Genomic DNA, 27,501 nt, shown 5'->3' with positions numbered 1-27,501 from the left:
AGATGACTCCAGCCGGTGTGATGTGGCAGGCAAAAATGGAAATGGCACTAATGGATAAGTGAATTGTGATGCATCAAAAATATGTTCATATCCTGATGAATATTGAAAATAGTGAGTGCCAGGTTGATAATAAGGAGCAGTGAGGTAGCTGTATGGAAAGTTTATATGTGAAGGCGTGATGCCAGTCACACACGTGTTCGGGGAGTTACGGTTTCATGATACCGCAGATATTGGTAATGTACTACATTCACTGGTGCTCAGTGTGGCAGTTGGATGTAGAGCAGCTGTTATCGCTGGTGTCACATCAACATGTTCGAGTGGGCAAGTGTCTACGTGTGCGGTTTCAGGAAATACTACATTACGTTGTTTTACCATTTCTATGACTGGGTTGGGAACTTTTGCACCAGGGCAGTAGTTGTCAGCTCTGTTGTGTTTACGATTGAAATTGTCTGTAATATTCACAAATGACTTGCTCATGACACTGACACTATTATTTTACCACTGTAGTATTTTTCCAAGATCGCTGCATCAGCTTTGATTATTGGCGTACGGGGTACATATTAACTATTTATTTCGGTTTGCATTCACCAGTGCTGTGTATATCCGTGAGTAGAATGATGTAGTGGTTTCATAAGCAGTTTTTTTCACATCAAAACTGATGTTTTTTTTTATTTCAATAGTAATTTACCTACTGGTTCACTAGCCAATTGAACTTCTTCTTGCTGCTCCTAGACTGCACTGTTTTGCTGGAACGCACGCTGCATGGAAATGGACAGTTGCACTTGTCACGTTCAGGACTTCCGTACGTGTGACATTGTGTGCATTTTTCTCAACAAGCTTTCTCCTAGGTTTGTTGCATTAATGTTCCACAAGATCACCATGGTTTTGTTTGGCAACATTTAAAACGATAATTTGAATGGGGACTTGAAATGATACTTACCCCATTCGACGTTTTCCTCATGCTCCCCACTGTAAGCCCATTCGTTTCCAGTGCAGCGTTTCTCATGTTTCTTTCGCCATGATCACAAGCTGATTGCTGGGAACGGAAAAGTCTTTTCGCACTGCTACCATTTCGTTGTTCACAGTACTATGATCATCACTGGGGGATGGACTAATCAGAATCTAAGTTTTGCATTCCAAATTTTGACCGCGGTGTCTGTAATTTGGCAACTGCATTGATAACCATTCGAAACCGTGTGGTTTAATGAATTTGTGACGTCTCTCATATAAAATCACGACTTACAAATTCTGTATAATATTTCATAAGAGATGTACTAAGTATCTATCGATCTCAAAAAACATTCCAGCGACATTCATCTGATTTTTGATTTTTTTTAGCACAAAAATGGATACTATTCGACCATTTTGAATTAGATTGTCAAACCAATAAATTTGTATACATTTATCTATGACATGATGTATAATAAATATATAAATTAGAACATAATCAATCAAAGCATGTCTGAGATATGGCACTAGAACCGCATAATTTATAACAAAATGACCGCCAGTTGGTCATTTTAAATCCAATCTGAAAAACAAAATGATGTGCATCAAGGTCCCATTATGTCCAATGTATGTAACCAAGTTTGAACAAAATCCATCTGTAAACGGCCAAGATTTGGTTCAGGAAAGCCAGAAAGTGCTTTATTTTGATGACTTTTCAGGACAAAAATGGTCGCCATTCAGCCATCTTGAATCAGATAGTGAAACATTATGCATGATGTACAAAATGTATGTGTGTAGATTGAATGTAATCAGTTGAGGCATGTCGAAGATACAAGTCCAGACGAACACATGCACGCACTGATGCATGCACAGAGTTATATATATTTCTTATATAGAGCACTCACTTGTATAATCCAACAAAAATATTGTACATTTTGAAGAGTTAAGGGTGGAAAATAAAACAGGTTATGAGTCAATTTGGTATCGCAGGTTACAATTATTTGCAGCAGGGATTACTTTAGATCATTCCCAACTGATCTCAGCAAGTGCAATTTTTTACATTTTCAGCTAAATTGGCAATATGTAATTATTCATATAATATCAAATGTGGTACACATACATCATTAGAATATCTGAATACAACTTCAAATCTTAGTTTTTATATATCTTCAGAACCAATACAAATGTGGATTACCCCATTTTAGCAACAAATATAAACTTGAAATATAAATTATTGATATTCTCTACCGTTCTTCAATTCACAAGAGCTCCTTCTATGGTATAATTAATTGTGGTACATTTTTCTGGAAGTTTTTGTTAGAATGTGCAAAAAATCAAGACTGCATATTTTGCTCAACATTTTTATCACACAGAAAAATTAATGTTGTAATGTATAAAATGTTTACGTTAATTTTTGTATGACATACACTGTAAAAGAATTAAGATACTAAATTATGTTGATATTGTATATGAATGAATAAATGTTTCATAAACAGGTATTATTTTATGTATTTTTATAGATATTTAGATAACAACTAAAACCAGAAATCAAAACTCTGCTTGATTGTATCTGAATGTTCTCTTCTCTTCTGTGTTGTTGCATTAGCTTCTCCCTTAGCAACCCGTCTCCTTCTGATTTGTTTTTGTTTCTTCTTCTCCAAACTTTTTTTAACTTTCTGTTTTATCAGATCATGACTGATACTCGTATTAGAGAATGTACTACTAACACTGTCACTGCTATGTGTGCGTGGTTTAATACACTCATCTCTGAATGGCTGATATTGTTGGTTCATTTCTCCAAGTTTTTCAAGTCCCTCATCATCACCACCTTCTGCATCTTTATGTAAATCTGGGTCTGAATTACTGCAATATTTGGGTAGTGATTGTCCATCAATAACATCATCAACACAATCACTCTGTTCACTGCCATGCATATCAGCCCTTTCATTTAATGATAGTTGTCCTATACTTCTCTCACTGGCCTCTACCATACCCTCTTCCTCCGACTCTTCTTCTTCGTCGTCGTCGTCCTCCTCCTCCTCACTGATGTCTTTTTTCACATCACCATCATCTTCACAGGTTTCCGCAGCCTCCGCTCCTTTTAACTCTTTCTTCATCTTGTCACAATTTTGTATCTGATTGTGAATAAATCAAACTTTTGGTTGGTACAGTAATCGGCCAAAAAAAACTGAACAAAACAACTTTCCATGATATATATATTCTTATTATGAGCAGCTAATCATTATTTCACAACATAATCCATACCACTGTCCTATACAACACTGATATGTTCCTATTATGAGTATGTAATTACTATTTCACAACATAACCCTTACCACTGTCCTATACAACACTGATATGTTCCTATTATGAGTATGTAATTACTATTTCACATTATCCATACCACTGTCCTATACAACACTGATATGTCCCTATTATGAGTATGTAATTACTATTTCACATTATCCATACCACTGTTCTATACAACACTGATATATTCCTATTATGAGTATGTAATTACTATTTCACATTATCCATACCACTGTTCTACACAACACTGATATGTTCCTATTATGACTATGTAATTACTATTTCACATTAACCATACCACTGTTCTACACAACACTGATATGTTCCTATTATGACTATGTAATTACTATTTCACATAATCCATACCACTGTTCTATACAACACTGATATGTCCCTATTATGAGTATGTAATTACTATTTCACATTATCCATACCACTGTTCTATACAACACTGATATATTCCTATTATGAGTATGTAATTACTATTTCACATTATCCATACCACTGTTCTACACAACACTGATATGTTCCTATTATGACTATGTAATTACTATTTCACATAATCCATACCACTGTTCTATACAACACTGATATGTCCCTATTATGAGTATGTAATTACTATTTCACATTATCCATACCACTGTTCTATACAACACTGATATATTCCTATTATGAGTATGTAATTACTATTTCACATTATCCATACCACTGTTCTACACAACACTGATATGTTCCTATTATGACTATGTAATTACTATTTCACATTAACCATACCACTGTTCTACACAACACTGATATGTTCCTATTATGACTATGTAATTACTATTTCACATTATCCATACCACTGTTCTACACAACACTGATATGTTCCTATTATGAGTATGTAATTACTATTTCACATTATCCATACCACTGTCCTACACAACACTGATATATTCCTATTATGAGTATGTAATTACTATTTCACATTATCCTTACCACTGTTCTACACAACACTGATATGTTCCTATTATGAGTATGTAATTACTATTTCACATAATCCATACCACTGTTCTATACAACACTGATATGTTCCTATTATGAGTATGTAATTACTATTTCACATAATCCATACCACTGTCCTATACAACACTGATATGTTCCTATTATGACTATGTAATTACTATTTCACATAATCCATACCACTGTTCTATACAACACTGATATGTTCCTATTATGAGTATGTAATTACTATTTCACATAATCCATACCACTGTCCTATACAACACTGATATGTTCCTATTATGAGTATGTAATTACTATTTCACATTATCCATACCACTGTCCTATACAACACAAATATGTTCCTATTATGAGTATGTAATTACTATTTCACATTATCCATACCACTGTCCTATACAACACTGATATGTCCCTATTATGAGTATGTAATTACTATTTCACATTATCCATACCACTGTTCTATACAACACTGATATATTCCTATTATGAGTATGTAATTACTATTTCACATTATCCATACCACTGTTCTACACAACACTGATATGTTCCTATTATGACTATGTAATTACTATTTCACATTAACCATACCACTGTTCTACACAACACTGATATGTTCCTATTATGACTATGTAATTACTATTTCACATTATCCATACCACTGTTCTACACAACACTGATATGTTCCTATTATGAGTATGTAATTACTATTTCACATTATCCATACCACTGTCCTACACAACACTGATATATTCCTATTATGAGTATGTAATTACTATTTCACATTATCCTTACCACTGTTCTACACAACACTGATATGTTCCTATTATGAGTATGTAATTACTATTTCACATAATCCATACCACTGTTCTATACAACACTGATATGTTCCTATTATGAGTATGTAATTACTATTTCACATAATCCATACCACTGTCCTATACAACACTGATATGTTCCTATTATGACTATGTAATTACTATTTCACATAATCCATACCACTGTTCTATACAACACTGATATGTTCCTATTATGAGTATGTAATTACTATTTCACATAATCCATACCACTGTCCTATACAACACTGATATGTTCCTATTATGAGTATGTAATTACTATTTCACATTATCCATACCACTGTCCTATACAACACAAATATGTTCCTATTATGAGTATGTAATTACTATTTCACATAATCCATACCACTGTTCTATACAACACTGATATGTTCCTATTATGACTATGTAATTACTATTTCACATAATCCATACCACTGTCCTATACAACACTGATATGTTCCTATTATGAGTATGTAATTACTATTTCACATTATCCATACCACTGTCCTATACAACACAAATATGTTCCTATTATGAGTATGTAATTACTATTTCACATAATCCATACCACTGTCCTATACAACACTGATATGTTCCTATTATGACTATGTAATTACTATTTCACATAATCCATACCACTGTTCTATACAACACTGATATGTTCCTATTATGAGTATGTAATTACTATTTCACATAATCCATACCACTGTTCTACACAACACTGATATGTTCCTATTATGAGTATGTAATTACTATTTCACATTATCCATACCACTGTTCTATACAACACTGATATGTTCCTATTATGAGTATGTAATTACTATTTCACATTATCCATACCACTGTTCTACACAACACTGATATGTTCGTATTATGAGTATGTAATTACTATTTCACATTATACATACCACTGTCCTACACAACACTGATATGTTCCTATTATGAGTATGTAATTACTATTTCACATCATCCATACCACTGTCCTATACAACACTGATATGTTCCTATTATGAGTATGCAATTACTATTTCACATTATCCATACCACTGTCCTATACAACACTGATATGTTCCTATTATGAGTATGTAATTACTATTTCACATTATCCATACCACTGTCCTACACAACACTGATATGTTCCTATTATGAGTATGTAATTACTATTTCACATTATCCATACCACTGTCCTACACAACACTGATATATTCCTATTATGAGTATGTAATTACTATTTCACATTATCCATACCACTGTTCTATACAACACTGATATGTTCCTATTATGACTATGTAATTACTATTTCACATAATCCATACCACTGTTCTACACAACACTGATATGTTCCTATTATGACTATGTAATTACTATTTCACATAATCTATACCACTGTCCTATACAACACTGATATGTTCCTATTATGAGTATGTAATTACTATTTCACATTATCCATACCACTGTTCTATACAACACTGATATGTTCCTATTATGAGTATGTAATTACTATTTAACATAATCCATACCACTGTCCTATACAACACTGATATGTTCCTATTATGAGTATGTAATTACTATTTCACATAATCCATACCACTGTCCTATACAACACTGATATGTTGCTATTATGACTATGTAATTACTATTTCACATAATCCATACCACTGTTCTATACAACACTGATATGTTCCTATTATGAGTATGTAATTACTATTTCACATAATCCATACCACTGTCCTATACAACACTGATATGTTCCTATTATGAGTATGTAATTACTATTTCACATTATCCATACCACTGTCCTATACATGTACAACACTGATATGTTCCTATTATGAGTATGTAATTACTATTTCACATAATCCATACCACTGTTCTATACAACACTGATATGTTCCTATTATGAGTATGTAATTACTATTTCACATTATCCATACCACTGTCCTATACAACACAAATATGTTCCTATTATGAGTATGTAATTACTATTTCACATAATCCATGCCACTGTCCTATACAACACTGATATGTTCCTATTATGAGTATGTAATTACTATTTGACATAATCCATACCACTGTTCTACACAACACTGATATGTTCCTATTATGAGTATGTAATTACTATTTCACATAATCCATACCACTGTCCTATACAACACTGATATGTTCCTATTATGAGTATGTAATTACTATTTCACATTATCCATACCACTGTCCTATACAACACAAATATGTTCCTATTATGAGTATGTAATTACTATTTCACATAATCCATACCACTGTCCTATACAACATTGATATGTTCCTATTATGAGTATGTAATTACTATTTGACATAATCCATACCACGTTCTACACAACACTGATATGTTCCTATTATGAGTATGTAATTACTATTTCACATAATCCATACCACTGTCCTATACAACACTGATATGTTCCTATTATGAGTATGTAATTACTATTTCACATTATCCATACCACTGTTCTACACAACACTGATATGTTCGTATTATGAGTATGTAATTACTATTTCACATTATACATACCACTGTCCTACACAACACTGATATGTTCCTATTATGAGTATGTAATTACTATTTCACATCATCCATACCACTGTCCTATACAACACTGATATGTTCCTATTATGAGTATGCAATTACTATTTCACATTATCCATACCACTGTCCTATACAACACTGATATGTTCCTATTATGAGTATGTAATTACTATTTCACATTATCCATACCACTGTCCTACACAACACTGATATGTTCCTATTATGAGTATGTAATTACTATTTCACATTATCCATACCACTGTCCTACACAACACTGATATATTCCTATTATGAGTATGTAATTACTATTTCACATTATCCATACCACTGTTCTATACAACACTGATATGTTCCTATTATGACTATGTAATTACTATTTCACATAATCCATACCACTGTTCTACACAACACTGATATGTTCCTATTATGACTATGTAATTACTATTTCACATAATCCATACCACTGTTCTATACAACACTGATATGTTCCTATTATGAGTATGTAATTACTATTTCACATAATCCATACCACTGTCCTATACAACACTGATATGTTCCTATTATGACAATGTAATTACTATTTCACATTATCCATACCACTGTTCTACACAACACTGATATGTTCCTATTATGAGTATGTAATTACTATTTCACAACATAATCCATACCACTCTCCTATACAACACTGATATGTTCCTATTATGAGTATGTAATTACTATTTCACATAATCCATACCACTGTCCTATACAACACAAATGTGTTCCTATTATGAGTATGTAATTACTATTTCACATAATCCATACCACTGTTCTATACAACACTGATATGTTCCTATTATGAGTATGTAATTACTATTTCACATTATCCATACCACTGTCCTATACAACACAAATATGTTCCTATTATGAGTATGTAATTACTATTTCACATAATCCATACCACTGTCCTATACAACACTGATATGTTCCTATTATGAGTATGTAATTACTATTTGACATAATCCATACCACTGTTCTACACAACACTGATATGTTCCTATTATGAGTATGTAATTACTATTTCACATAATCCATACCACTGTCCTATACAACACTGATATGTTCCTATTATGAGTATGTAATTACTATTTCACATTATCCATACCACTGTTCTATACAACACAAATATGTTCCTATTATGAGTATGTAATTACTATTTCACATAATCCATACCACTGTCCTATACAACACTAATATGTTCCTATTATGAGTATGTAATTACTATTTGACACAATCCATACCACTGTTCTACACAACACTGATATGTTCCTATTATGAGTATGTAATTACTATTTCACATAATCCATACCACTGTCCTATACAACACTGATATGTTCCTATTATGAGTATGTAATTACTATTTCACATTATCCATACCACTGTCCTATACAACACTGATATGTTCCTATTATGAGTATGTAATTACTATTTCACATAATCCATACCACTGTCCTATACAACACAAATATGTTCCTATTATGAGTATGTAATTACTATTTCACATAATCCATACCACTGTTCTATACAACACTGATATGTTCCTATTATGAGTATGTAATTACTATTTCACATTATCCATACCACTGTCCTATACAACACTGATATGTTCCTATTATGAGTGCGTAATTACTATTTCACATTATCCATACCACTGTTCTACACAACACTGATATGTTCCTATTATGACTATGTAATTACTATTTCACAACATTAACCATACCACTGTCCTATACAACACTGATATGTTCCTATTATGAGTATGTAATTACTATTTCACATAATCCATACCACTGTCCTATACAACACTGATATGTTCCTATTATGAGTATGTAATTACTATTTCACATAATCCATACCACTGTCCTATACAACACTGATATGTTCCTATTATGAGTATGTAATTACTATTTCACAACATTATCCATACCACTGCCCTATACAACACTGATATGTTCCTATTATGAGTATGTAATTACTATTTCACATAATCCATACCACTGTCCTATACAACACTGATATGTTCCTATTATGAGTATGTAATTACTATTTCACATAATCCATACCACTGTCCTATACAACACTGATATGTTCCTATTATGAGTATGTAATTACTATTTCACATTATCCATACCACTGTCCTATACAACACTGATATGTTCCTATTATGAGTATGTAATTACTATTTCACAACATTATCCATACCACTGTCCTATACAACACTGATATGTTCCTATTATGAGTATGTAATTACTATTTCACATTATCCATACCACTGTCCTACACAACACTGATATGTTCCTATTATGAGTATGTAATTACTATTTCACATTATCCATACCACTGTCCTATACAACACTGATATGTTCCTATTATGAGTATGTAAGTACTATTTCACATTATCCATACCACTGTCCTATACAACACTGATATGTTCCTATTATGAGTATGTAATTACTATTTCACATTATCCATACCACTGTTCTATACAACACTGATATGTTCCTATTATGAGTATGTAATTACTATTTCACATTATCCATACCACTGTCCTATACAACACAAATATGTTCCTATTATGAGTATGTAATTACTATTTCACAACATAATCCATACCACTGTTCTATACAACACTGATATGTTCCTATTATGACTATGTAATTACTATTTCACATTATCCATACCACTGTCCTATACAACACAAATATGTTCCTATTATGAGTATGTAATTACTATTTCACATTATCCATACCACTGTTCTATACAACACTGATATGTTCCTATTATGAGTATGTAATTACTATTTCACAACATAATCCATACCACTGTCCTATACAACACTGATATGAGTATGTAATTACTATTTCACATTATCCATACCACTGTCCTATACAACACAAATATGTTTCTATTATGAGTATGTAATTACTATTTCACATTATCCATACTACTGTCCTATACAACACTGATATGTTCCTATTATGAGTATGTAATTACTATTTCACAACATTATCCATACCACTGCCCTATACAACACTGATATGTTCCTATTATGAGTATGTAATTACTATTTCACATAATCCATACCACTGTCCTATACAACACTGATATGTTCCTATTATGAGTATGTAATTACTATTTCACATCCATACCACTGTCCTACACAACACTGATATGTTCCTATTATGAGTATGTAATTACTATTTCACATTATCCATACCACTGTCCTATACAACACTGATATGTTCCTATTATGAGTATGTAAGTACTATTTCACATTATCCATACCACTGTCCTATACAACACTGATATGTTCCTATTATGAGTATGTAATTACTATTTCACATTATCCATACCACTGTTCTATACAACACTGATATGTTCCTATTATGAGTATGTAATTACTATTTCACATTATCCATACCACTGTCCTATACAACACAAATATGTTCCTATTATGAGTATGTAATTACTATTTCACAACATAATCCATACCACTGTTCTATACAACACTGATATGTTCCTATTATGACTATGTAATTACTATTTCACATTATCCATACCACTGTCCTATACAACACAAATATGTTCCTATTATGAGTATGTAATTACTATTTCACATTATCCATACCACTGTTCTATACAACACTGATATGTTCCTATTATGAGTATGTAATTACTATTTCACAACATAATCCATACCACTGTTCTATACAACACTGATATGTTCCTATTATGAGTATGTAATTACTATTTCACATTATCCATACCACTGTTCTACACAACACTGATATGTTCCTATTATGAGTATGTAATTACTATTTCACATAATCCATACCACTGTCCTATACAACACTGATATGAGTATGTAATTACTATTTCACATTATCCATACCACTGTCCTATACAACACAAATATGTTTCTATTATGAGTATGCAATTACTATTTCACAACATAATCCATACCACTGTTCTATACAACACTGATATGTTCCTATTATGACTATGTAATTACTATTTCACATTATCCATACCACTGTCCTATACAACACAAATATGTTCCTATTATGAGTATGTAATTACTATTTCACATTATCCATACCACTGTTCTATACAACACTGATATGTTCCTATTATGAGTATGTAATTACTATTTCACAACATAATCCATACCACTGTTCTATACAACACTGATATGTTCCTATTATGAGTATGTAATTACTATTTCACATTATCCATACCACTGTTCTACACAACACTGATATGTTCCTATTATGAGTATGTAATTACTATTTCACATAATCCATACCACTGTCCTATACAACACTGATATGAGTATGTAATTACTATTTCACATTATCCATACCACTGTCCTATACAACACAAATATGTTTCTATTATGAGTATGCAATTACTATTTCACATTATCCATACCACTGTCCTACACAACACTGATATGTTCCTGTTATGAGTATGTAATTACTATTTCACATTATCCATACCACTGTCCTACACAACACTGATATATTCCTATTATGAGTATGTAATTACTATTTCACATTATCCATACCACTGTCCTACACAACACTGATATGTTCCTATTATGACTATGTAATTACTATTTCACAACATAATCCATACCAATGTTCTATACAACACTGATATGTTCCTATTATGGGTATGTAGTTACTATTTCACAACATAACCCTTACCACCTTACCACTGTTCTATACAACACTGGTATGTTCCTATTATGAGTATGTAATTACTATTTCACATAATCCATACCACTGTCCTATACAACACTGATATGTTCCTATTATGAGTATGTAATTACTATTTCACATTATCCATACCACTGTCCTATACAACACAAATATGTTTCTATTATGAGTATGTAATTACTATTTCACATTATCCATACCACTGTCCTATACAACACTGATATGTTCCTATTATGAGTATGTAATTACTATTTCACAACATAACCCTTACCACTGTTCTATACAACACTGATATGTTCCTATTATGAGTATGTAATTGCTATTTCACATTATCAATACCACTGTCCTATACAACACTGATGTGTTCCTATTATGAGTATGTAATTACTATTTCACAACATAATCCATACCACTGTCCTATACAACACTGATATGTTCCTATTATGAGTATGTAATTATCTCACAACATAATCCATACAAATGTTCTATACAACACTGATATGTTCCTATTATGAGTATGTAATTACTATTTCACAACATAATCCATACCACTGTCCTATACAACACTGATATGTTCCTATTATGAGTATGTAATTATTTCACAACATAATCCATACCAATGTTCTATACAACACTGATATGTTCCTATTATGAGTATGTAATTACTATTTCACAACATAATCCATACCACTGTCCTATACAACACTGATATGTTCCTATTATGAGTATGTAATTATTTCACAACATAATCCATACCAATGTTCTATACAACACTGATATGTTCCTATTATGAGTATGTAATTACTATTTCACATTATCCATACCACTGTTCTATACAACACTGATATGTTCCTATTATGAGTATGTAATTACTATTTCACAACATAACCCTTACCACTGTTCTATACAACACTGACATGTTCCTATTATGAGTATGTAATTACTATTTCACATTATCCATACCACTGTCCTATACAACACTGATATGTTCCTATTATGAGTATGTAATTACTATTTCACAACATAACCCTTACCACTGTCCTATACAACACTGATATGTTCCTATTATGAGTATGTAATTACTATTTCACATTATCCATACCACTGTCCTATACAACACTGATATGTTCCTATTATGAGTATGTAATTACTATTTCACAACATAATCCATACCACTGTCCTATACAACACTGATATGTTCCTATTATGAGTATGTAATTATTTCACAACATAATCCATACAAATGTTCTATACAACACTGATATGTTCCTATTATGAGTATGTAATTACTATTTCACAACATAATCCATACCACTGTCCTATACAACACTGATATGTTCCTATTATGAGTATGTAATTATTTCACAACATAATCCATACCAATGTTCTATACAACACTGATATGTTCCTATTATGAGTATGTAATTACTATTTCACATTATCCATACCACTGTTCTATACAACACTGATATGTTCCTATTATGAGTATGTAATTACTATTTCACATTATCCATACCACTGTCCTATACAACACAAATATGTTCCTATTATGAGTATGTAATTACTATTTCACAACATAATCCATACCACTGTTCTATACAACACTGATATGTTCCTATTATGACTATGTAATTACTATTTCACATTATCCATACCACTGTCCTATACAACACAAATATGTTCCTATTATGAGTATGTAATTACTATTTCACATTATCCATACCACTGTTCTATACAACACTGATATGTTCCTATTATGAGTATGTAATTACTATTTCACAACATAATCCATACCACTGTTCTATACAACACTGATATGTTCCTATTATGAGTATGTAATTACTATTTCACATTATCCATACCACTGTTCTACACAACACTGATATGTTCCTATTATGAGTATGTAATTACTATTTCACATAATCCATACCACTGTCCTATACAACACTGATATGAGTATGTAATTACTATTTCACATTATCCATACCACTGTCCTATACAACACAAATATGTTTCTATTATGAGTATGCAATTACTATTTCACAACATAATCCATACCACTGTTCTATACAACACTGATATGTTCCTATTATGACTATGTAATTACTATTTCACATTATCCATACCACTGTCCTATACAACACAAATATGTTCCTATTATGAGTATGTAATTACTATTTCACATTATCCATACCACTGTTCTATACAACACTGATATGTTCCTATTATGAGTATGTAATTACTATTTCACAACATAATCCATACCACTGTTCTATACAACACTGATATGTTCCTATTATGAGTATGTAATTACTATTTCACATTATCCATACCACTGTTCTACACAACACTGATATGTTCCTATTATGAGTATGTAATTACTATTTCACATAATCCATACCACTGTCCTATACAACACTGATATGAGTATGTAATTACTATTTCACATTATCCATACCACTGTCCTATACAACACAAATATGTTTCTATTATGAGTATGCAATTACTATTTCACATTATCCATACCACTGTCCTACACAACACTGATATGTTCCTGTTATGAGTATGTAATTACTATTTCACATTATCCATACCACTGTCCTACACAACACTGATATATTCCTATTATGAGTATGTAATTACTATTTCACATTATCCATACCACTGTCCTACACAACACTGATATGTTCCTATTATGACTATGTAATTACTATTTCACAACATAATCCATACCAATGTTCTATACAACACTGATATGTTCCTATTATGGGTATGTAGTTACTATTTCACAACATAACCCTTACCACCTTACCACTGTTCTATACAACACTGGTATGTTCCTATTATGAGTATGTAATTACTATTTCACATAATCCATACCACTGTCCTATACAACACTGATATGTTCCTATTATGAGTATGTAATTACTATTTCACATTATCCATACCACTGTCCTATACAACACAAATATGTTTCTATTATGAGTATGTAATTACTATTTCACATTATCCATACCACTGTCCTATACAACACTGATATGTTCCTATTATGAGTATGTAATTACTATTTCACAACATAACCCTTACCACTGTTCTATACAACACTGATATGTTCCTATTATGAGTATGTAATTGCTATTTCACATTATCAATACCACTGTCCTATACAACACTGATGTGTTCCTATTATGAGTATGTAATTACTATTTCACAACATAATCCATACCACTGTCCTATACAACACTGATATGTTCCTATTATGAGTATGTAATTATCTCACAACATAATCCATACAAATGTTCTATACAACACTGATATGTTCCTATTATGAGTATGTAATTACTATTTCACAACATAATCCATACCACTGTCCTATACAACACTGATATGTTCCTATTATGAGTATGTAATTATTTCACAACATAATCCATACCAATGTTCTATACAACACTGATATGTTCCTATTATGAGTATGTAATTACTATTTCACAACATAATCCATACCACTGTCCTATACAACACTGATATGTTCCTATTATGAGTATGTAATTATTTCACAACATAATCCATACCAATGTTCTATACAACACTGATATGTTCCTATTATGAGTATGTAATTACTATTTCACATTATCCATACCACTGTTCTATACAACACTGATATGTTCCTATTATGAGTATGTAATTACTATTTCACAACATAACCCTTACCACTGTTCTATACAACACTGACATGTTCCTATTATGAGTATGTAATTACTATTTCACATTATCCATACCACTGTCCTATACAACACTGATATGTTCCTATTATGAGTATGTAATTACTATTTCACAACATAACCCTTACCACTGTCCTATACAACACTGATATGTTCCTATTATGAGTATGTAATTACTATTTCACATTATCCATACCACTGTCCTATACAACACTGATATGTTCCTATTATGAGTATGTAATTACTATTTCACAACATAATCCATACCACTGTCCTATACAACACTGATATGTTCCTATTATGAGTAAGTAATTATTTCACAACATAATCCATACCAATGTTCTATACAACACTGATATGTTCCTATTATGAGTATGTAATTACTATTTCACAACATAATCCATACCACTGTCCTATACAACACTGATATGTTCCTATTATGAGTATGTAATTATTTCACAACATAATCCATACCAATGTTCTATACAACACTGATATGTTCCTATTATGAGTATGTAATTACTATTTCACAACATAACCCTTACCACTGTTCTATACAAAACTGACATGTTCCTATTATGAGTATGTAATTACTATTTCACATTATCCATACCACTGCCCTATACAACACTGATATGTTCCTATTATGAGTATGTAATTACTATTTCACAACATAACCCTTACCACTGTTCTATACAACACTGACATGTTATTATTATGAGTATGTAATTACTATTTCACATTATCCATACCACTGCCCTATACAACACTGATATGTTCCTATTATGAGTATGTAATTACTATTTCACAACATAACCCTTACCACTGTTCTATACAACACTGATATGTTCCTATTATGAGTATGTAATTATTTCACAACATAATCCATACCAATGTTCTATACAACACTGATATGTTCCTATTATGAGTATGTAATTACTATTTCACATTATCCATACCACTGTTCTATACAACACTGATATGTTCCTATTATGAGTATGTAATTACTATTTCACAACATAACCCTTACCACTGTTCTATACAACACTGACATGTTCCTATTATGAGTATGTAATTACTATTTCACATTATCCATACCACTGTCCTATACAACACTGATATGTTCTTATTATGAGTATGTAATTACTATTTCACAACATAACCCTTACCACTGTTCTATACAACACTGATATGTTCCTATTATGAGTATGTAATTACTATTTCACATTATCCATACCACTGTTCTATACAACACTGATATGTTCCTATTATGAGTATGTAATTACTATTTCACATTATCCATACCACTGTTCTATACAACACTGATATGTTCCTATTATGAGTATGTAATTACTATTTCACATTATCCATACCACTGTCCTATACATGTACAACACTGATATGTTCCTATTATGAGTATGTAATTACTATTTCACATAATCCATACCACTGTTCTATACAACACTGATATGTTCCTATTATGAGTATGTAATTACTATTTCACATTATCCATACCACTGTCCTATACAACACAAATATGTTCCTATTATGAGTATGTAATTACTATTTCACATAATCCATGCCACTGTCCTATACAACACTGATATGTTCCTATTATGAGTATGTAATTACTATTTGACATAATCCATACCACTGTTCTACACAACACTGATATGTTCCTATTATGAGTATGTAATTACTATTTCACATAATCCATACCACTGTCCTATACAACACTGATATGTTCCTATTATGAGTATGTAATTACTATTTCACATTATCCATACCACTGTCCTATACAACACAAATATGTTCCTATTATGAGTATGTAATTACTATTTCACATAATCCATACCACTGTCCTATACAACATTGATATGTTCCTATTATGAGTATGTAATTACTATTTGACATAATCCATACCACTGTTCTACACAACACTGATATGTTCCTATTATGAGTATGTAATTACTATTTCACATAATCCATACCACTGTCCTATACAACACTGATATGTTCCTATTATGAGTATGTAATTACTATTTCACATTATCCATACCACTGTTCTACACAACACTGATATGTTCGTATTATGAGTATGTAATTACTATTTCACATTATACATACCACTGTCCTACACAACACTGATATGTTCCTATTATGAGTATGTAATTACTATTTCACATCATCCATACCACTGTCCTATACAACACTGATATGTTCCTATTATGAGTATGCAATTACTATTTCACATTATCCATACCACTGTCCTATACAACACTGATATGTTCCTATTATGAGTATGTAATTACTATTTCACATTATCCATACCACTGTCCTACACAACACTGATATGTTCCTATTATGAGTATGTAATTACTATTTCACATTATCCATACCACTGTCCTACACAACACTGATATATTCCTATTATGAGTATGTAATTACTATTTCACATTATCCATACCACTGTTCTATACAACACTGATATGTTCCTATTATGACTATGTAATTACTATTTCACATTATCCATACCACTGTCCTACACAACACTGATATATTCCTATTATGAGTATGTAATTACTATTTCACATTATCCATACCACTGTTCTATACAACACTGATATGTTCCTATTATGACTATGTAATTACTATTTCACATAATCCATACCACTGTTCTACACAACACTGATATGTTCCTATTATGAGTATGTAATTACTATTTCACATAATCCATACCACTGTCCTATACAACACTGATATGTTCCTATTATGAGTATGTAATTACTATTTCACATAATCCATACCACTGTTCTATACAACACTGATATGTTCCTATTATGAGTATGTAATTACTATTTCACATTATCCATACCACTGTCCTATACAACACAAATATGTTCCTATTATGAGTATGTAATTACTATTTCACATAATCCATACCACTGTCCTATACAACACTGATATGTTCCTATTATGAGTATGTAATTACTATTTGACATAATCCATACCACTGTTCTACACAACACTGATATGTTCCTATTATGAGTATGTAATTACTATTTCACATAATCCATACCACTGTTCTATACAACACTGATATGTTCCTATTATGAGTATGTAATTACTATTTCACATTATCCATACCACTGTCCTATACAACACAAATATGTTCCTATTATGAGTATGTAATTACTATTTCACATAATCCATACCACTGTCCTATACAACACTGATATGTTCCTATTATGAGTATGTAATTACTATTTGACATAATCCATACCACTGTTCTACACAACACTGATATGTTCCTATTATGAGTATGTAATTACTATTTCACATAATCCATACCACTGTCCTATACAACACTGATATGTTCCTATTATGAGTATGTAATTTCTATTTCACATTATCCATACCACTGTTCTACACAACACTGATATGTTCCTACTATGAGTATGTAATTACTATTTCACATTATCCATACCACTGTCCTATACAACACTGATATGTTCCTATTATGAGTGCGTAATTACTATTTCACATTATCCATACCACTGTTCTACACAACACTGATATGTTCCTATTATGACTATGTAATTACTATTTCACATAATCCATACCACTGTCCTATACAACACTGATATGTTCCTATTATGAGTATGTAATTACTATTTCACATAATCCATACCACTGTCCTATACAACACTGATATGTTCCTATTATGAGTATGTAATTACTATTTCACATAATCCATACCACTGTCCTATACAACACTGATATGTTCCTATTATGAGTATGTAATTACTATTTCACAACATTATCCATACCACTGCCCTATACAACACTGATATGTTCCTATTATGAGTATGTAATTACTATTTCACATTATCCATACCACTGTTCTACACAACACTGATATGTTCCTACTATGAGTATGTAATTACTATTTCACATTATCCATACCACTGTCCTATACAACACTGATATGTTCCTATTATGAGTGCGTAATTACTATTTCACATTATCCATACCACTGTTCTACACAACACTGATATGTTCCTATTATGACTATGTAATTACTATTTCACATAATCCATACCACTGTCCTATACAACACTGATATGTTCCTATTATGAGTATGTAATTACTATTTCACATAATCCATACCACTGTCCTATACAACACTGATATGTTCCTATTATGAGTATGTAATTACTATTTCACATAATCCATACCACTGTCCTATACAACACTGATATGTTCCTATTATGAGTATGTAATTACTATTTCACATAATCCATACCACTGTCCTATACAACACTGATGTGTTCCTATTATGAGTATGTAATTACTATTTCACAACATTATCCATACCACTGCCCTATACAACACTGATATGTTCCTATTATGAGTATGTAATTACTATTTCACATAATCCATACCACTGTCCTATACAACACTGATATGTTCCTATTATGAGTATGTAATTACTATTTCACATTATCCATACCACTGTCCTATACAACACTGATATGTTCCTATTATGAGTATGTAATTACTATTTCACAACATTATCCATACCACTGTCCTATACAACACTGATATGTTCCTATTATGAGTATGTAATTACTATTTCACATTATCCATACCACTGTCCTACACAACACTGATATGTTCCTATTATGAGTATGTAATTACTATTTCACATTATCCATACCACTGTCCTATACAACACAAATATGTTTCTATTATGAGTATGTAATTACTATTTCACATTATCCATACCACTGTCCTATACAACACTGATATGTTCCTATTATGAGTATGTAATTACTATTTCACAACATAACCCTTACCACTGTTCTATACAACACTGATATGTTCCTATTATGAGTATGTAATTGCTATTTCACATTATCCATACCACTGTCCTATACAACACTGATGTGTTCCTATTATGAGTATGTAATTACTATTTCACAACATAATCCATACCACTGTCCTATACAACACTGATATGTTCCTATTATGAGTATGTAAGTACTATTTCACATTATCCATACCACTGTCCTATACAACACTGATATGTTCCTATTATGAGTATGTAATTACTATTTCACATTATCCATACCACTGTTCTATACAACACTGATATGTTCCTATTATGAGTATGTAATTACTATTTCACATTATCCATACCACTGTCCTATACAACACAAATATGTTCCTATTATGAGTATGTAATTACTATTTCACAACATAATCCATACCACTGTTCTATACAACACTGATATGTTCCTAGTATGTAATTACTATTTCACATTATCCATACCACTGTCCTATACAACACAAATATGTTCCTATTATGAGTATGTAATTACTATTTCACATTATCCATACCACTGTTCTATACAACACTGATATGTTCCTATTATGAGTATGTAATTACTATTTCACAACATAATCCATACCACTGTTCTATACAACACTGATATGTTCCTATTATGAGTATGTAATTACTATTTCACATTATCCATACCACTGTTCTACACAACACTGATATGTTCCTATTATGAGTATGTAATTACTATTTCACATAATCCATACCACTGTCCTATACAACACTGATATGAGTATGTAATTACTATTTCACATTATCCATACCACTGTCCTATACAACACAAATATGTTTCTATTATGAGTATGTAATTACTATTTCACATTATCCATACTACTGTCCTATAGAACACAAATATGTTTCTATTATGAGTATGCAATTACTATTTCACATTATCCATACCACTGTCCTACACAACACTGATATGTTCCTATTATGAGTATGTAATTACTATTTCACATTATCCATACCACTGTCCTACACAACACTGATATATTCCTATTATGAGTATGTAATTACTATTTCACATTATCCATACCACTGTCCTACACAACACTGATATGTTCCTATTATGACTATGTAATTACTATTTCACAACATAATCCATACCAATGTTCTATACAACACTGATATGTTCCTATTATGGGTGTGTAGTTACTATTTCACAACATAACCCTTACCACCTTACCACTGTTCTATACAACACTGGTATGTTCCTATTATGAGTATGTAATTACTATTTCACATAATCCATACCACTGTCCTATACAACACTGATATGTTCCTATTATGAGTATGTAATTACTATTTCACATTATCCATACCACTGTCCTATACAACACAAATATGTTTCTATTATGAGTATGTAATTACTATTTCACATTATCCATACCACTGTCCTATACAACACTGATATGTTCCTATTATGAGTATGTAATTACTATTTCACAACATAACCCTTACCACTGTTCTATACAACACTGATATGTTCCTATTATGAGTATGTAATTGCTATTTCACATTATCCATACCACTGTCCTATACAACACTGATGTGTTCCTATTATGAGTATGTAATTACTATTTCACAACATAATCCATACCACTGTCCTATACAACACTGATATGTTCCTATTATGAGTATGTAATTATCTCACAACATAATCCATACAAATGTTCTATACAACACTGATATGTTCCTATTATGAGTATGTAATTACTATTTCACAACATAATCCATACCACTGTCCTATACAACACTGATATGTTCCTATTATGAGTATGTAATTATTTCACAACATAATCCATACCAATGTTCTATACAACACTGATATGTTCCTATTATGAGTATGTAATTACTATTTCACAACATAATCCATACCACTGTCCTATACAACACTGATATGTTCCTATTATGAGTATGTAATTATTTCACAACATAATCCATACCAATGTTCTATACAACACTGATATGTTCCTATTATGAGTATGTAATTACTATTTCACATTATCCATACCACTGTTCTATACAACACTGATATGTTCCTATTATGAGTATGTAATTACTATTTCACAACATAACCCTTACCACTGTTCTATACAACACTGACATGTTCCTATTATGAGTATGTAATTACTATTTCACATTATCCATACCACTGTCCTATACAACACTGATATGTTCCTATTATGAGTATGTAATTACTATTTCACAACATAACCCTTACCACTGTCCTATACAACACTGATATGTTCCTATTATGAGTATGTAATTACTATTTCACATTATCCATACCACTGTCCTATACAACACTGATATGTTCCTATTATGAGTATGTAATTACTATTTCACAACATAATCCATACCACTGTCCTATACAACACTGATATGTTCCTATTATGAGTATGTAATTATCTCACAACATAATCCATACAAATGTTCTATACAACACTGATATGTTCCTATTATAAGTATGTAATTACTATTTCACAACATAATCCATACCACTGTCCTATACAACACTGATATGTTCCTATTATGAGTATGTAATTATTTCACAACATAATCCATACCAATGTTCTATACAACACTGATATGTTCCTATTATGAGTATGTAATTACTATTTCACAACATAATCCATACCACTGTCCTATACAACACTGATATGTTCCTATTATGAGTATGTAATTATTTCACAACATAATCCATACCAATGTTCTATACAACACTGATATGTTCCTATTATGAGTATGTAATTACTATTTCACATTATCCATACCACTGTTCTATACAACACTGATATGTTCCTATTATGAGTATGTAATTACTATTTCACAACATAACCCTTACCACTGTTCTATACAACACTGACATGTTCCTATTATGAGTATGTAATTACTATTTCACATTATCCATACCACTGTCCTATACAACACTGATATGTTCCTATTATGAGTATGTAATTACTATTTCACAACATAACCCTTACCACTGTCCTATACAACACTGATATGTTCCTATTATGAGTATGTAATTACTATTTCACATTATCCATACCACTGTCCTATACAACACTGATATGTTCCTATTATGAGTATGTAATTACTATTTCACAACATAATCCATACCACTGTCCTATACAACACTGATATGTTCCTATTATGAGTATGTAATTATTTCACAACATAATCCATACAAATGTTCTATACAACACTGATATGTTCCTATTATGAGTATGTAATTACTATTTCACAACATAATCCATACCACTGTCCTATACAACACTGATATGTTCCTATTATGAGTATGTAATTATTTCACAACATAATCCATACCAATGTTCTATACAACACTGATATGTTCCTATTATGAGTATGTAATTACTATTTCACAACATAACCCTTACCACTGTTCTATACAACACTGACATGTTCCTATTATGAGTATGTAATTACTATTTCACATTATCCATACCACTGCCCTATACAACACTGATATGTTCCTATTATGAGTATGTAATTACTATTTCACAACATAACCCTTACAACTGTTCTATAACAACACTGATATGTTCCTATTATGAGTATGTAATTACTATTTCACATTATCCATACCACTGTTTTATACAACACTGATATGTTCCTATTATGAGTATGTAATTACTATTTCACAACATAATCCATACCACTGTCCTATACAACACTGATATGTTCCTATTATGAGTATGTAATTATTTCACAACATAATCCATACCAATGTTCTATACAACACTGATATGTTCCTATTATGAGTATGTAATTACTATTTCACATTATCCATACCACTGTTCTATACAACACTGATATGTTCCTATTATGAGTATGTAATTACTATTTCACAACATAACCCTTACCACTGTTCTATACAACACTGACATGTTCCTATTATGAGTATGTAATTACTATTTCACATTATCCATACCACTGTCCTATACAACACTGATATGTTCTTATTATGAGTATGTAATTACTATTTCACAACATAACCCTTACCACTGTTCTATACAACACTGATATGTTCCTATTATGAGTATGTAATTACTATTTCACATTATCCATACCACTGTTCTATACAACACTGATATGTTCCTATTATGAGTATGTAATTACTATTTCACATTATCCATACCACTGTTCTATACAACACTGATATGTTCCTATTATGAGTATGTAATTACTATTTCACATTATCCATACCACTGTCCTATACAACACTGATATGTTCCTATTATGAGTATGTAATTACTATTTCACATTATCCATACCACTGTCCTATACAACACTGATATGTTCCTATTATGAGTATGTAATTGCTATTTCACATTATCCATACCACTGTCCTATACAACACTGATGTGTTCCTATTATGAGTATGTAATTACTATTTCACAACATAATCCATACCACTGTCCTATACAACACTGATATGTTCCTATTATGAGTATGTAATTATCTCACAACATAATCCATACAAATGTTCTATACAACACTGATATGTTCCTATTATGAGTATGTAATTACTATTTCACAACATAATCCATACCACTGTCCTATACAACACTGATATGTTCCTATTATGAGTATGTAATTATTTCACAACATAATCCATACCAATGTTCTATACAACACTGATATGTTCCTATTATGAGTATGTAATTACTATTTCACAACATAATCCATACCACTGTCCTATACAACACTGATATGTTCCTATTATGAGTATGTAATTATTTCACAACATAATCCATACCAATGTTCTATACAACACTGATATGTTCCTATTATGAGTATGTAATTACTATTTCACATTATCCATACCACTGTTCTATACAACACTGATATGTTCCTATTATGAGTATGTAATTACTATTTCACAACATAACCCTTACCACTGTTCTATACAACACTGACATGTTCCTATTTTGAGTATGTAATTACTATTTCACATTATCCATACCACTGTCCTATACAACACTGATATGTTCCTATTATGAGTATGTAATTACTATTTCACAACATAACCCTTACCACTGTCCTATACAACACTGATATGTTCCTATTATGAGTATGTAATTACTATTTCACATTATCCATACCACTGTCCTATACAACACTGATATGTTCCTATTATGAGTATGTAATTACTATTTCACAACATAATCCATACCACTGTCCTATACAACACTGATATGTTCCTATTATGAGTATGTAATTATTTCACAACATAATCCATACAAATGTTCTATACAACACTGATATGTTCCTATTATGAGTATGTAATTACTATTTCACAACATAATCCATACCACTGTCCTATACAACACTGATATGTTCCTATTATGAGTATGTAATTACTATTTCACAACATAACCCTTACCACTGTTCTATACAACACTGACATGTTTCTATTATGAGTATGTAATTACTATTTCACATTATCCATACCACTGCCCTATACAACACTGATATGTTCCTATTATGAGTATGTAATTACTATTTCACAACATAACCCTTACCACTGTTCTATAACAACACTGATATGTTCCTATTATGAGTATGTAATTACTATTTCACATTATCCATACCACTGTTTTATACAACACTGATATGTTCCTATTATGAGTATGTAATTACTATTTCACAACATAATCCATACCACTGTCCTATACAACACTGATATGTTCCTATTATGAGTATGTAATTATTTCACAACATAATCCATACCAATGTTCTATACAACACTGATATGTTCCTATTATGAGTATGTAATTACTATTTCACATTATCCATACCACTGTTCTATACAACACTGATATGTTCCTATTATGAGTATGTAATTACTATTTCACAACATAACCCTTACCACTGTTCTATACAACACTGACATGTTCCTATTATGAGTATGTAATTACTATTTCACATTATCCATACCACTGTCCTATACAACACTGATATGTTCTTATTATGAGTATGTAATTACTATTTCACAACATAACCCTTACCACTGTTCTATACAACACTGATATGTTCCTATTATGAGTATGTAATTACTATTTCACATTATCCATACCACTGTTCTATACAACACTGATATGTTCCTATTATGAGTATGTAATTACTATTTCACATTATCCATACCACTGTTCTATACAACACTGATATGTTCCTATTATGAGTATGTAATTACTATTTCACATTATCCATACCACTGTCCTATACAACACTGATATGTTCCTATTATGAGTATGTAATTACTATTTCACATTATCCATACCACTGTCCTATACAACACTGATATGTTCCTATTATGAGTATGTAATTACTATTTCACATTGTCCATACCACTGTTCTATACAACACTGATATGTTCCTATTATGAGTATGTAATTACTATTTCACAACATAATCCATACCAATGTTCTAT

General features: G+C 31.2%; 1 protein-coding gene across 1 annotated transcript in view; it reads right to left on the bottom strand.

Annotated features, from left to right (window-relative positions):
* Nucleotides 1-1,387: 1,387 nt before the first annotated feature.
* LOC102802601 (serine/threonine-protein kinase RIO2-like) overlaps nt 1,388-27,501 on the bottom strand; it is a 106,565-nt gene continuing 80,451 nt past the window's right edge. The window contains exon 9 of the mRNA XM_085507287.1: nt 1,388-3,083. Coding sequence (XP_085363413.1) covers nt 2,484-3,083 — 600 coding nt within the window. The 3' untranslated portion in view covers nt 1,388-2,483. The remainder of the gene's footprint in view (nt 3,084-27,501) is intronic.

The sequence above is a fragment of the Saccoglossus kowalevskii genome, chromosome 13 (assembly GCF_978046115.1).
Source record: "Saccoglossus kowalevskii chromosome 13, keSacKowa6.1, whole genome shotgun sequence".
Taxonomy (NCBI): domain Eukaryota; kingdom Metazoa; phylum Hemichordata; class Enteropneusta; family Harrimaniidae; genus Saccoglossus; species Saccoglossus kowalevskii.
This window is presented reverse-complemented; position numbering and strand designations above follow the sequence as displayed.